Source organism: Volvox carteri (genome assembly GCF_000143455.1).
Source record: "Volvox carteri f. nagariensis unplaced genomic scaffold VOLCAscaffold_55, whole genome shotgun sequence".
NCBI lineage: Eukaryota > Viridiplantae > Chlorophyta > Chlorophyceae > Chlamydomonadales > Volvocaceae > Volvox > Volvox carteri.
The window spans coordinates 729,822-744,182 of record NW_003307598.1 but is presented as its reverse complement, the minus strand read 5'-3'; the positions used below and the strand labels follow the sequence as shown (position 1 = coordinate 744,182).

General features: G+C 52.1%; 1 protein-coding gene across 1 annotated transcript; it reads left to right on the top strand.

Annotated features, from left to right (window-relative positions):
- Positions 1–1,784: 1,784 nt before the first annotated feature.
- VOLCADRAFT_119213 (uncharacterized protein) lies at positions 1,785–12,295 on the top strand (the record flags this gene model as incomplete). The annotated part of the gene is made up of 17 exons (XM_002955866.1): positions 1,785–2,315; positions 2,643–2,837; positions 2,970–3,128; positions 3,293–3,367; positions 4,789–4,981; positions 5,653–5,750; positions 6,091–6,140; positions 6,487–6,767; positions 7,198–7,322; positions 7,906–8,001; positions 8,730–8,867; positions 9,087–9,209; positions 9,644–9,739; positions 9,968–10,417; positions 11,089–11,170; positions 11,569–11,751; positions 12,216–12,295. 17 exons carry the CDS (start codon positions 1,785–1,787, stop codon positions 12,293–12,295), a joined length of 2,955 nt encoding a protein of 984 aa, XP_002955912.1.
- Positions 12,296–14,361: the final 2,066 nt, after the last annotated feature.

Genomic DNA, 14,361 nt, shown 5'->3' with positions numbered 1-14,361 from the left:
GACGCCCCTTGGGTCTATGCTGGTGTCGTAGTCGAGCTGTGCGTCCTTCGTGACGCCGCCGTCGTTATTGCCGCCGCCACTGCTGCTGTCCTTGCTGTTGTTGTTGTTGATACTGTTGTTGCTGCCTCCGGTCATCAAAGCCAAGTTCTCGCTGTGAAGCGCGCGGCGCGAGTTGTTGTCGGAAGACGATGTCCGGCGGGCGGCAAGCGCGTTGACCGGACCGCCGGCAGTCGAGGAGCCGTTGGTGGAAGGAGTAAAAGTAGCGCTGGGTGCTGCGCCGGCGGCTTGCGTTGTAGATGGTGGTGAAGAAGGCGGTGAAGAAGGAGTGGAGGGGGTTTGTGACCCAGGTGGCGAGGCTGTATTATTATCATTCGTAGTAGTAGGTATAGTAGTAGTTGTGGGGGCGTCGCCAGGTAGTGGGATGCAGCCGGTGATAAGGGCTTTGCCATCGACATAGGCGAAGTCAAAGATGGGCAGCGGAGGGCTGTCCAGAGTGGGCTCGATGACGATGGAGCGGTCAACGACGATGGGCGACTTGAATTTGGACCAGAAGGCCTGGCGAGGTGTGGAAGCAAGTAATAAGCAAGCGAGCGGAGTTGAGCGAGCGAGTCGGATTGCATCGGAATTATTGAGAAATATCATGATCAGAAAGTCTTCCTGAAGCGCAGTTGCACAGCAAACATTAAAAGGCCGTCTCAAAGTGGGTTTTAAGCCAGGAGTGAGCATTATAAAGCAGTGAGCATTATAAAGTGGTAATGCTCCAAGCATGCAAAACCTAACTAGCAAGTTGCATAACTAGCAAGGTTGAGTCCCAACGGAGCTGCGGCCTGCCAGTTGGTGGCTTGTAATTTTTGTCAAAAAACAAGATTAAACGACAGCAAAATCGCAGGCAGGGCACGGCAAGGGAGCTCCTCTGATCGCAGGTGCCATAGCCTAACACCGACTGCACCGAATCCTAACTACTCGCCTGGGTCAAAGTCAGCGGACCGACGGTTGCGTTAACGAGGATGCGCGAGACGGTTGGGTCGCCAAGAGCCGATGCAAAATCGACCTCGCTGACAACCACCCGAACTACGGCGCTTGCGCTCGCAGTTGCTGAGAGGACAGACGCAGCTAGCAACACACGTAGAAACAGCCGCAAAGCGGCATCGAGGTTGTGAAAGGATCGCATGAGGTATAGACTTGCGACACCGCGGATCGGCCAGTTCTCAAAACGATAGACGACAGACGACGCAAGCCGCGACTTGAATTCGAACGAGCCGTCAAGTCAAAAGCTTGGTTACAGCTGGAGCTTGGAGAGGGTCTCGAGAAGCTGAGTAATGCGGAGTAGTTACCTAATCGACCAGTGAATATTACGATTGAAATATATAATTGGAGATCGCAGTGGAAAAAGTGGAATTTGGGTCTAGACTGGAGTGTGATAGCAATTAAGTTGCCGCGGGAAAAGTTCGGCAGCGCTGCCGTACAATCGACATGAAGCCCGGGATGCTGCCGCTTGCTTTTTCTCCTCGTGGCGGCCGAATTCGTACACCTGCCAATTGTCTCAGAGAGCGATGTAGCTTTTGCCCAGCAAAAAACGTGTGCTTGTGGTCTGTTCCTGCAAGGGGGCTTTGCTGTGCCCCGGAGCCGCTTCACGCTGCTAAACGTGATTCATTTTCCACAATTAGTCCCGTATTGTGGCTGTTATTAAGGGGGCGCAACGCTGTGATCTCTTAGCTGTTTTCCCATATTGGTCACGCAAAAAATAGATACGCACCATGCTGCGGAAGATGAGTAAAATAGATATGGCGCTCTGCAAAGCTGTGGCTGCCGCGCTTTTTTATCGGCTCATCTTTTGGGCCAATTTTACAGTCGCGCAGCAACCCCCTGAGTCCGCTGCAGGCTCCACCGCTACCATCAGCTCTGCCGCTCAGCTGCCACATCTGCTTGCTACCCTTGCGCCGCCCGTATCTTTAATTGTGACTGGTGATTTGCTTTTCAACGCGACCAACTGGCCTGACCCAATACGCTGGCCCGGAGGAGGGGGTCACGCGAGCCTTTCTTCCGTGACAACGGGAGGCCCGAAGCCAGTCTTGACTTTTAAGGGTCAACGTATCGCTACTACTCCAGCTCCAGCAAGTCAGGAAAACAAAATTACGACTGAATTGCGCGCGAGCAATAGTGCTTCCAGCGGCAACAGCAGCATTCCCAGCGAGCTTTCGCCGTCGTGCGAGCAGGAAAAAACGACTTATCGGCTGCCCAGGGTGGATTTTGCGAATATGCAGGGTCGCCTACACCTGGATGCGGGAGCTATGCTGGTGCTTAGAAACCTGGAGGTGTGTGTTGTTACGCTGTGTCCTTTCTCCGAGGAATCCATACCAAATGCAACGCCAAATGAAATTGCGCCGCTCCAGCTTCCTTTCTTCGCCGCCCCTTCTTCATCACGCAATCAATGTATCAACATTACCCTGGTTTTTTCGATTTGGGTTTTTCGATTTGGGTCAGCTCGCGCAAACGCTTAGCAAGGCGCGTTGTGCCTTTGCAAGTGCCTTATAGACCTGCAGTAAGAGTCTCCATAGACATCTCAAAAGAAAACTTGTATCCCCATTTCGTGTGATTTACCATCCCGGCGTTGTGGTTGGTTATTTCGCCTTCGGGTGCAGGTCTCCGGTACGACACTGGGCACATGGCTCCAACACGAGACGCTTGAGGTGGTTTCGGAGTCCTCCGGGGCGACTGTGGTAATTGATTCGTGTCTACTTCACAATACCGTATGTCCCGCTGCCGCGGACTTACTCAACGGATATACCGCGCTGCGGCGTGCAGCGGGCTTCCCGGGCTTCCCGGGCAACCAAACCGTACGGCATCTGGGTTTGAATGACACGTGGTGTGACGCGGCAGTGTCGGCGTCTGAGTCGTTGGCGCCAAAGGCTGCTGGAGTCTCGAACGGGTCGGCGTCACCGTCACCGTCATCGTTGTCATCCGCACAGGCGAATAAGGCGGCATCGGCATCCGGGGTTGTACGGCACTGCTACAGCCCTGCCGTACTGTTGGTGGACGTGACGAGCACGCTGCCGAATTACGGCCAGGTCTGCTTTCGTCCTTGTGTACTATCATTTCATATTCGCATTACTGTTTTTGCTTTGGCTGTAAGGAATCCACAGGTGCTGGAACAACCTGTCTGGCTTATATTACCTTTGCATTTCACAAACCACCAGATCCTGCTGCTTCTGACGCCGCGTAATCTCTCAACTCCTGCACGTCGACTTTATCATCAATGTCATCCTTTTTGTTAAAATGTATTTACGCACAGGTTGGTGGCTACACTACTGTGATCCACAACACCACGCTCCTGTGCGATATGGCCGTGCCGAAAAATTGCACCCAGGTGGGCTCGAAGAGGGTCATTAAATTGTTTCATAGAGTTATTTTTCTTCCATATGCCCTTGTGCCTAGCATAATCATTCTTATCAAGCTCATATCTTTTACCAAGAGGGGTGCTTCGTACGGACTGTACGTCGGTTCGCGCCATGGCTGAGTGAAGGAGGTGTCGTAGTTTTTGATAATCAATTTATATCTACTTTCAGGCCTGTCTATAATACCTTGGTACAGTCTATAAATCATTGTATATGATGAGGTGTCTATATACGATCTATTTCCTGGTCCTATTTATCTATCTATCTATCTATCTATCTATCTATCTATCTATCTATCTATCTATCTATCTATCTATCTATCTATCTATCTATCTATCTATCTATCTATCTATCTTGTAATGTTACATTTTGTAATGTTACAGAGTGGGAGGCTTCTGGGTCGCTTTATCACTTTGTCAGTTCTACGATTTTATCACCTTATAGCACCATCCACCACTACCACACTGTACTTCGCCATACGAACTGTAAGTCCAAGGCGGCGGATCCAGCCTTCAGGGACCCCTCCTCATCCATTCACCCGAACACCCGAAGAGACGGAGGGTTCGGCAATTGCCACCAATCCAGCGTGCGAATCTGGTCCATCAACTGTGACCTCAACTCCACATCTCAGCAGCTAGCCATAATCTCGCGCTCCCGACTAATTCCGGGGGTCTCCCCGGGAATCGAACCCTAGGACCTTGAACCGCTATTTGCAGTAGTGTCAACCCAGACCAGACCTATCTATCTATATATATATATGATCTGTCTATTTATCTATCTATCTACCTACCGATCTATCTATCTAATAATAATAATAATAATATTTATCATCATTATTGTTGTTGTTCTTGTTATTGTTGTGTAGTGTTGCCTATTGTTGCCTATTATACGACGACTTGTCCATATATTGTTATACTGGGTTAGGCACTACTGTTAATGCGCGACCAATTCCCAAGGTATTGTGCCCCTAGTTGATGGACGGTGGTGACCTGGGAGAAAGGTAACCTGCGAGCCGATAAGGAATGGAGTTGGGCCGCTGTCGACCCGGTAGATTTCGTTGGATGCTGGTTTTGGGTGCGGAACCTGAGTGATCCACTGAGAAGTTGACTAGGGTGACTGGATAAGGGTGCCCCGAAATATCGGGAAGGCAGCGTTTCGCAGGGTAGCTGCCACGGGTGAAGATGTACCCCCTGTTTCACACGTCATATTATTACACTGTCTAGACAATGCTGATGGTTAAGTTTTGTACTGACGCCCTCGTATCTAGATGACCCACTACTGTCATCCACACACCCAGAGGAGACACTTCCAAACGTTCTAATCCTTACTTTAATCAGTCCCCTCCCCTTCTCTCCGGATGTGTTGACTATCGTGTCAACGCGTCCTTATGCAGACGAAAAGCGAGCGCGACTGCTTCCTGGAGCTCCTTGCAAATGTACCTCCCGGTATTACGGCAGATGTCGTGCTCAAATCAGCTGCCGTACATTTGTCGGATGGACCATTCAGCGATGGCGGTGGAGGCGGCAGTGGGAGATGGGATCGTTTCGGGCTGGTGGCAGGGATTAGCGGCGCGGTTGGCGGTGCGGGTAAGCTACACTTTGTTGATTAAATGTTTTTTTATCATAATCATTATCCAAGGAGTTTTATTATCCTATTCTTGTTGTCGAATTTTATTGCACTGTCTTTAAAAACGGAATGGTTCCTTTCATCGTGCTACAGATGCGACAAGCAGCAGCGAAGGAAAGGAACGAGGGAAAATTGGGAGAAAAGGAATGTCTCAATTCAAAACCGTGACAAAACTCACCAACAGGAAATAAGCGAGATGGCTTATGTCGACGCCGCACAGTGTGTGTTGAAAAAACCTCGCTTTTGCATTTTTATCCCAAGGTGGCGATCCCTCCGTCTGCAAAAGCCTCCTTGCTTTCACGCGCCTTCAAAACCCAAATTTGAGCTCCAATGCCAGGCGCCATGTCATTCACGACCATGTCCATTATTTGCCATGCTGAAACGCTACCTTTGATGACTGGTGATCCCAATTGAAACCCAACATGGGGGTCAGCGCTCAACTTTTGGATTTCCGTACATTATCGTACACTTCCTTACATTTCGTACATTTCCACACGTTACCTATATCGCCTTCCATTATCGTACATTATCATACGTCTCCGTACGTTTCCTGTACGTTTCCTGTTCATTTCCTTTCTTGTGACAAGCTGGGTTAAATCATGATATGTTTTAATTATGCGTGGTCCCGCAGGCGGTTTGCTCGTAGCTGTGGCGCTGTATGTCATACTCGTCCGTCGTCGTGGCCAGAAATGCGGGGGAGGACTTCCCGGCTGCTTCGATTTACGCACGGTACGATAGTTTTACGACAATGTATGACGGCAATATAATATCGCATTTCCAATCCGCAAGATGCACATTTTTTAGATAATTGCAAAGTACTTTTGTCCTTTGCTCTGTGGCCTGCCGTATCCTCCTCTTGACCACTTGTCATTTTTATGTGATGTGGTTCCGGAGCTGGGAAGGGGACTGGTGCGGGTGGCCAGGGGCAGCCTATGCCATTCGCTGGCGGGTATGGACGATGGGGTGGTTGGGTGGATGGGTAGAGGAAAGTGCGTGTTTTCAATACCGCTTGACTGAGCTGAACCCGCGATACGGCTGCACCGTACGGAACCGTACGATTGTACTGCAGGACTCATGTAAACTCGAGGACATCGAGGAGGCTGTGGGTTCGATCAAAGGGTAAGGAAAAGGGTGCCGTGCGTGAATGTGCGCGAGGTGTATGTTTGCGTGCGTTTGTGTGTGTGTGTGTGTGTGTGTTTGTATGTAGGGGGAAGACTTCATTTGCACAGTGTTCACCTACGCGTAAACAAACCCTTTTCCAGGCTACCCCTAGGTCAGCAACTGCTGTTGCTGTTGTTGCTGTCGTTGTTGCATCCAAATATGGACAACCAAGCTTGACGACCCCAAAGGTGGCCCTTCGGTTATTCGGTTATCCTTGAAGGTTGTCTTCCTCCTAGTGCGCTTGGGGATACGGTTCATGTATGTGTTCCCCCCAAGCCCCTCCTCATCCGCTCCCACACCGCAGTCCCCTAATCAACAACCACTTGACGGGCGGAGGAGCCAAAAAGGATTGCCGTAGCTGCAATCAGCCCAGCAGCAGCTCCGAAACCAACACCATCACCACCAATGAATCCGTTAGCATTGTGGCCGGAACCGAGTCCGGAATCATCTCAGCGGCTGGAGTCACCGCGGGAGGTCCTGGTTTCGGAGCTGCTGCAGCCGCCGTGGCTGTGGGGATGGGAGGGGGATTGGAAGGGCTATTGGAGCAGCAGCGACAACTCAGCGCGCCCGACGATATCCGCCTGAGTGCGTGCTTGATCGGGAGGGGAGAGGGAAGAGGGGTTGTTATATAAAGCTATAGGCTTCAGGACCTGGAAAGGCTGTAGTGATTTCAGTCAATGATTTCAGAGGGCCTTAGCATGCAATGTTAACATTTTAAGCGTTTTATTATTACGGTGGGTGTGGAAGTGTGGTTGGGGTTTTCGTTTTTCGTTAAGATGGGGTGGGGTTTTAAGGTTTATTAAACGGCCTACATTCTCCTACTTCTCTACCTACATTTTCCTAAAGGTTGCTATTCAGCTTCAACCCTTGCTGCAAGCTTACAAGATTGCGTCTCACATTTTGTGCGAATATGCATTTCCTCTTAACAATATAACCGCCCATTCTCATTCCCTACCTCTACCTCCCCCCACCTCACCTGCCTGTCCTGCTTGCCTGTTGTGCCACTCATCGTCAGATGTCCTTCTGGGTGCTGGATCTTTTGGTCGAGTGTACGGCGGTATCTGGCGAGATGGGCCTTGCGCGGTCAAAATCCTGACCCATGGGACCCGGGAGATGCCCATCATAGAGCGGGAGCTGCAAGTGAGGGACTTAGCTGGGGGGGGATTGGCAGGCGGGGGAGGGGGAGGCGGGGGAGGGGTGAAGGCGGGAATGGCGTGAAGTGGGGGACTAGGTGAAGGAGGGAAAACACATGCTGTCAAGCCAAGAAGGGAAAGCAACTGCCGGCGTCCGAAGCTGCAAACTGGGGAGCGGAGCAAGGAGGGGCAAGGAGGGAAGGCGGGGAGGTTGGTGTACGTGGCGGTGCGGGGGGAGGAAATAAAACAACGAAGGGAGATTCCTGGTGGTTCTGGTAGGCGGGGAGGGGTTGGGAAAGAAAAGGTGTGTGTGTGTGTGTGTGTTGTGTGGTTGCAAACCTTGTATATAAACGTGCATGTATTGAAGCTCGCGCGGGGCTTAGGAAAAAGGGGAACGGGTTTTTCCTTGGGGAAAGAAAAGGAAGGGCTTTTTATCGATGGAAACCGGTGCGGGAACTGAATCTAGACATTCTAAACTTCGCAGTAAAGATAATACATAAACCCTAAAAAAACGCCCGCCGCCACTATGCCCATTCCCATTCCCATCCCCTCTCCATTCCCCGACAATCACCCCACTCCCCCCCCCTTAGGTCAGTTTGTCGTGTAAGCACCCGAACGTGGTGGCCACGATGCACTTTGTCAGGCTGGATGTGACTCGCTCTGCTGCGGGACGTCTTCAGCAGTTGGTGAGAAGGGAGGATTGGATGGAGGACTGGACGAAGGCGGGGGGGTGTCAGGGGATGGAGGACTGGACGAAGGCGGGGGGGTGTCAGGGGATGGAGGACTGGACGAAGGCGGGGGGGTGTCAGGGGATGGAGGACTGGACGAAGGGGGGGGGTGTCAGGGGATGGAAGAGGGGAATGTGGAATGTGGGAAACATGTGAAACAGCGCGGGAGCACCACAAACCACCGTGTGTGTATGTGTGTGTATGTGCGCTTCACACGGTGCGATGCTATCCGTGTCACACGTGTGAAAGAAACTCACCGTCTTTCACTTCATATTTCATCCTATGCCATGTTAAATATACACACGCACACACGCGCACATGCACTAGGTAATTGGCTATTCTTGGGTTCAAATCCCAAAGCCGCTGTCGTGATAGCCGGAAGCTGCGGGTTCGGGTCTCACCTCCGGTCCACCAGGTGAAATACATCTGTGAGGGATCTGGACCAGGCTGCATACCAGTTGGTGGTTGGATAACGAAACCGGGACGGCGGCAGGATCCGCATGGATAGGGTGGCCATTGGCCTGGGTTTGTGTGCATTAGATCACGTATTGATCGCTCAGCTGTTGAGGTTGAGATCCGTGAAACGGAGCTCGTTCCCACATCCCATTACCTTGTCACCGTGACGACGGTGGTAGTGAATGACGTGGGAGCCGTTCGTGACCGCCATCCTTTTTGCTGCGATACAGAAGGCGTCGGGAGGCCCACAACGCGGAGGCGGAGGCGGCATCGCCAGCGGCAGTAGTGGTGTGGACATGTTCCCCACGCCGGGGCGATCCCGCGGCGGCGGCGGCGGCGGTGCAGAAAGCGCAAGCAGCTTGTACGAGGTACGGCACAAGGGGATGGGCATTGTTTGGGATGAAGTTTTAGGGCCGCTCTGGCAAGACGAATGGTAATGGGGGATGATGGTGGATCTACGTAAGTTCGTGTAATTAGGCACACATGGATGTATTTATATGTGTGTATATATGTTAACGACATTGCGTCGCTAATCTTCTTCCATCCTGTCGTACATCTCGTCTCTCTCTCTTGTCTTTACCCCACAGACATGGCTCATCCAGGAGCTCTGCGACGGCGGCGCGCTGTCGTCAGCGCTGTACGGCGGGAGGTCCTTGGGTGTCGTACAGGAGGGCCGTCGAGCTGGCAGCCTACCTTCTCAAGTCGACATGGTGGGTGTCGGCCTCTTCTGGTCATGAGGGGTTCTTTGAAAATTCGTTGGTGGCGAGAAACGTCAACACTGTTAACATGTTTTCCGTGGTTATTGTCATAGTGCGAGATGATTAAAACATAATTCGAAAAATCCACCAAGTTTAAAATCCACAGGGAAGAATTTTAAAAATGAGGACGAGGATCCAATCCTACAGTGTTAACCACCTTCTGGACCGGAAGACCTAACTACTAACGGAAGTCGAACAGCCCATGCCTGCACCGCTGCCGGCCGGTACATATGCATCCTCACATGCACATCCTCCTGGTGCCGTACACCTGAAAAATACACTCGAAAAACTATCACACACTTCCGAAGAACTGCCTTTTCACACACATGTCTCTGGCTCGCACTCTCCTCCTCCGCCGCCTCCGTTCTCGTCCGCCTCCTCCTCAGCCCGCCATTTTGTCTCTGGCGTTGGATATCAGTCGCGGTATGGCCTACCTTCATAAAGGGGGCATCGTGCATGGGGACCTTAAGGCGGAGAATGTGGTGAGTATCTGGGATGAGGAGAAGTTAGTTCGTACTGGGCGGCAGTTTTGATTTGTGAGCTGAGCCCTGTTCGTGCTCTGTGCGTGCGAAATTTTTAAAAACTTTTATTGTTGTCTTCTTTGTTTAGTTCAGATCAGGGTTCATAAAATGGTTAGCACAAGGAACGTCTCTTGTGGCGTTTACCGCACAGGATTTTGTTTCCCGCCTTTTTCCTCCCGTGCCATTCAGCTGCTTCGAGCCCGCAGCGCCGCCTCCGACTCGCCATCAAAGCCACAATTGCAGCCCGCAAATAGCAGCAGCAGTAACAGCAGCGATAGTAGCAGCAGCGGCAGTAGCAGCAGCGGCAGTAGCAGCAGGGGAAAAGGGAAGGATGCAGCGACGGAAGCGACGGTGACCGGGGAGGGGACACTCAGGCCGGAGGGAACCTTCAAATCAGGTGCTACGTTGCCACTGCAGCCGCCGGCAGCTGCTGACGTGGCGGGGACGCCGAGGGATAACGCGGTTCGCAGCTGGGGCGACGAGGACGATGATGACGGCGGTCGCGGCGCTGCCGTCGCCTTTGGACCGACAGCGTCTAAACCGCCGGCATCGTACAGTTCCTGCCGTTACGTGGCCAAGGTCGCCGACTTCGGCCTGAGCCGGGCGTTGGATCCAGGACGGACGCACCAAACAACACGAGTGAGATTGAACGTGCTGTCGTACGTTCGCACGGCAGTACGGCAGGGGTTGGCATCACACGTTTTGGCTGCGATGGTGCCGTATGTAAAAATAGGGCTAAAAGCCTTTTGCACAACATGCGATGGAGGGCCCCTTCTAGCCCCTGTTTTCCTCTTCTCCTCAGTGCCATGGCGATCCAATCTTGGTGGGCGCCTCGCTCCCACCTTTACCTTTGTTTTTGCCCTTGTTTTTCCGTCACCCTCCTTAACTGCTGCTCGTTCGCGTGTCTGCACCCGCAACTACCCACGTATCAAAAACTATCAATAGCTATCCGTACCATTGCCATCCATACCAGATACCACACCCGCCCATTACCCTCCTGGCTACGGACACAACGTAACCGGCGGTTGGGCGGTTATGGGACAGTTACAGGCAGTTGGGCAGTTAGGGACACACGTGAGCAGTAGAAGTCAGTAGCGCCCGTCCACATACCCGCACACTCGTAAGGCCATGTGCAGGAGAAGCGCTCCAGCGAAAGGTCAAGGTGAATTCGTTTCCCCCGTGTCGCCTCGTTTGAACCCCCCTAAACCCCCGCGCCTCTCCTCAAGGAAATCCCAGGCAACGAACTTTGACGAACCCTAACGAATTTAACGGTCACCTAACCACCACCTGTCCGATTTACTCCCTCACAGAACGTGGGAACCATCACTCACATGCCCCCGGAGAGCTTAATGGGCGGACAGATGCACCTAGCGACCGATGTTTACGCATTCGGTGTGCTCAGTTAAGTGAGGAATTACGTATCTTTACAGGGTATGCCGTACAATGTGCTGTACTTTGGACGAGCAACGGCACATAACATGTTCCTGGTCACATTTCGTACAGGCATGATGACGCCACCATAGTGGCATTGCTGACACACTTTACCAGTGGGCCAATGCACATTTTGAACTGAGTCCTAATTTATGATGCCGAATTTATGATGTGTTCCTGGGGCCGGTGTCCACCCCTCAAAGAAGACGAAAGATGGGCCATGCAGTACGAGTCCGGCAGGTCATGTCTCACCTGGCATTTCTATAAGGTATTAGCCAGTGCGAGTGTATGGATAAGCATACTAGTTATCCACCACCACCATTTCATTGAGCACCATTCCTCGTCCCTGGTCTCCTCAGTGTGGGAGCTGTACACGGGCTCCCGGCCGTACAGCGGTCTGACGGCGGGTGAAGTCGTACATCGCGTCGTGGCCCAGGGCTCCCGACCAGCCTTCCCGTGTAGCGCGCCACCCGCCTGGTGCGACCTGGCGGCCGAGTGCTGGGCACAGGAGCCTGGACGGAGACCCACGTTTGCGCAGGCAGGTGGTCTGTGGGTTTGTGTAGTTTATGAACGACCCATGGGTCATGCAAAAAGGCCGCAATAGGCCCACTCGCCGGACACAGGAGGATGTGTTTTCTAGCAGGAGGTCGTTGTGATATGTGCATGGATGTTTGCCCAGCCAGCCGCTACGTAATGCGACAGGACGACAGGGCGTTGGGGCTACGTATGTGTGCGCGTGTGTCTGTCGGGCCGGGGAAGAAGATGTGTTGGCCTTGATTAGAAGCAAACTTCTGTGTGTGTGTCTGTGTGTGTGTGTGTGTGTGTGTGTGTGTGTGTGTGTGTGTGTGTGTGTGTGTGTGTGTGTGTGTGTGTGTGTGTGTGTGTGTGTCTGTGGGACATGATGCATGGTGCGTGTCGATACGTAATGCTACTGATGTTGCTGCTGCTAGGAAAACTGCTGCTTGGACTGCTGCTACTAAAACTGCTGCTACTGTTGCCACTGCAGGTGGAACAGAAACTGGTGGCCCTTCTTGCCGAGTACAGCTGTTGCTGAAGCAGCAACGCAACACCGGACACCCGACATGAACCGGCCTCACTTTCATGTGCACTTTCATATCCTGTGCAGCGCGCTCCCCATGTCAATGTGGCCGCTATGCCGGCAGGGAACCTTTGCAGCGGCAGTAGCAGCAGCAGTAGCACAGCAGTAGCAGCACAGGAGGTCAACAACCCTGCCGCCGCAGCCGCCGTGAGGGGGAGTCTGGCGACGCCGCAATCCATGATGCCGCTGTCGATGGTGGCAGCAGCCGCCTGTCGCCACACTAACTGTCACCACCGTTGGCATATGCAGCTCGAAAAGTTACCTGTCTTCTCTGTATGCATGAGCGGCACTTAGCATAAGTTGCATTAGCAATAGCAACGTTACCGATTATAGCAGCAACAACAGTACTGGCCCGAGTACGAAGCTCAACAGTAGCAATAGCAGTAGCTGCAGCAGCAATTTGGTAGCAACAGCAGTTACAAAAGTATTCAAGCAACCGTGACGATGCTGCGTGTCGTGACACCAGGCGGCGTGGGGCAAATGTGGTCAGTGCGGCATAATTGGAAAGTTATAGTACTGTCAGTACTTTGTAACCACTAGTTGTTAGGTAGCAGTAGTAATTGGTAGAGCTATGGATGCATCCCCAAGGATGGATGGCCTATAGCCAATTGGGGAGACAACGTTCGCCTGATCTCGCCTATTCGTGGGAAGGTCCAATTGCTCCCAAATGAAAGTTGCTCTGGGACCGACCGCAAAATTGAGCCTTAACTGTTCCAAAAAACGCTGCTTTAAAAAATTTCGCCCCTTAAAGATGCCTGCACTTTAAGCCCCAATTGCCCAAACCTGCATGCCATGCAATAGCCGCTGCGCCATTTTCGCCAGAAAACTTTGTATTTCGGGAAGGAAGATTATTTAACATGTTTGTCGATAGCATTAGTAACAGGTAATGAGACATCAGCACATCAATACACAGCTCCGTGAATGGTTTGGACGTTAAAGTGCTTACAAGAACGACGGATGATTGTTGACGGATGATTGTTTGGGCATATATGGTATGTGCCGCGTTTCATCATGCTATCGTGTCAGAGCCAGCGTCCTACAATATGTCATTTAAACTTACTTGACTTTTCACAGGTGCTCAAACTCATACGGCCATAGGCCGGTTAGATATAGGTACACAAACGTCGTGGCCTAAAGGGCTAACCTTTATTCGAGCTAGGCCCCCTCAAATTCGTTCGCTTTATGCATTTATCAAGTTACTCCTTAATTTATTATGCAGACAATTAGATCGCGACGTTGATGACGAACAGGGGGCCGCAGCAGGGGGACGGTGGCCAGGGCGCCAAAACCTCCCGTGGCTGAAGAATATCAGCGGGAAACAAAAGCAACTATGCGGTGTAGCCATCATTTATCGCTGCCCACCCCAACCATGAGTGAGGCCTTAATGGCAGCATTGGCCAGCAGCTGCACCCGACAGGTGTAATGTAAAGCCACTGCTCTCTCAGTTTGAACCTGAATCAAACGCAGCTCCTCCTCACACCGTGCACATCCTTGGTAGCTGCATAGCAGTGACGCTGCGAAGTGTGTAACTCCAGTTACCTGTTACCTCTCGGCGAATCAGGGATACTTTTGTTGCAGGACCATACTTAATGTGCCTATATTTACACACAACCCATACACATGTGTATGTAAAGGTCTTGCACCATGGTTACAAAAAATGCACCAACGTTCCGATGTCAAAAATGCCGTAATACATCCAGGATGCTACCTTGAAAGTTACAAGTAGCTAACCGGGGCGTGACACTGGGCAGGGCCAGCTGCCCAGCCCTAACGGAAAGACCGCCTAAGCTCTCTCCCGCGGATGGGAAAGGGGTGCGTGGGGCCTCTGCCCCCTCCTAAGCAGCCAAGAGCCGCACTCTCCTTCCCGCGGGAAGGATGCATCACACGCGCGCACAGTCTCATGAGTCAAGGCTCCATCACGCGAGTTTGCGCATTGAGCCTGATTTTACGCCGCTTAAGGAAGCTCTCAACCCAAACAAGATAGCCAATAGGGGCCACTGTCCCCTCTTGACTGACCTAGGAAATGCGCGCTCTGGCAGTCAAGGCTAAAGCT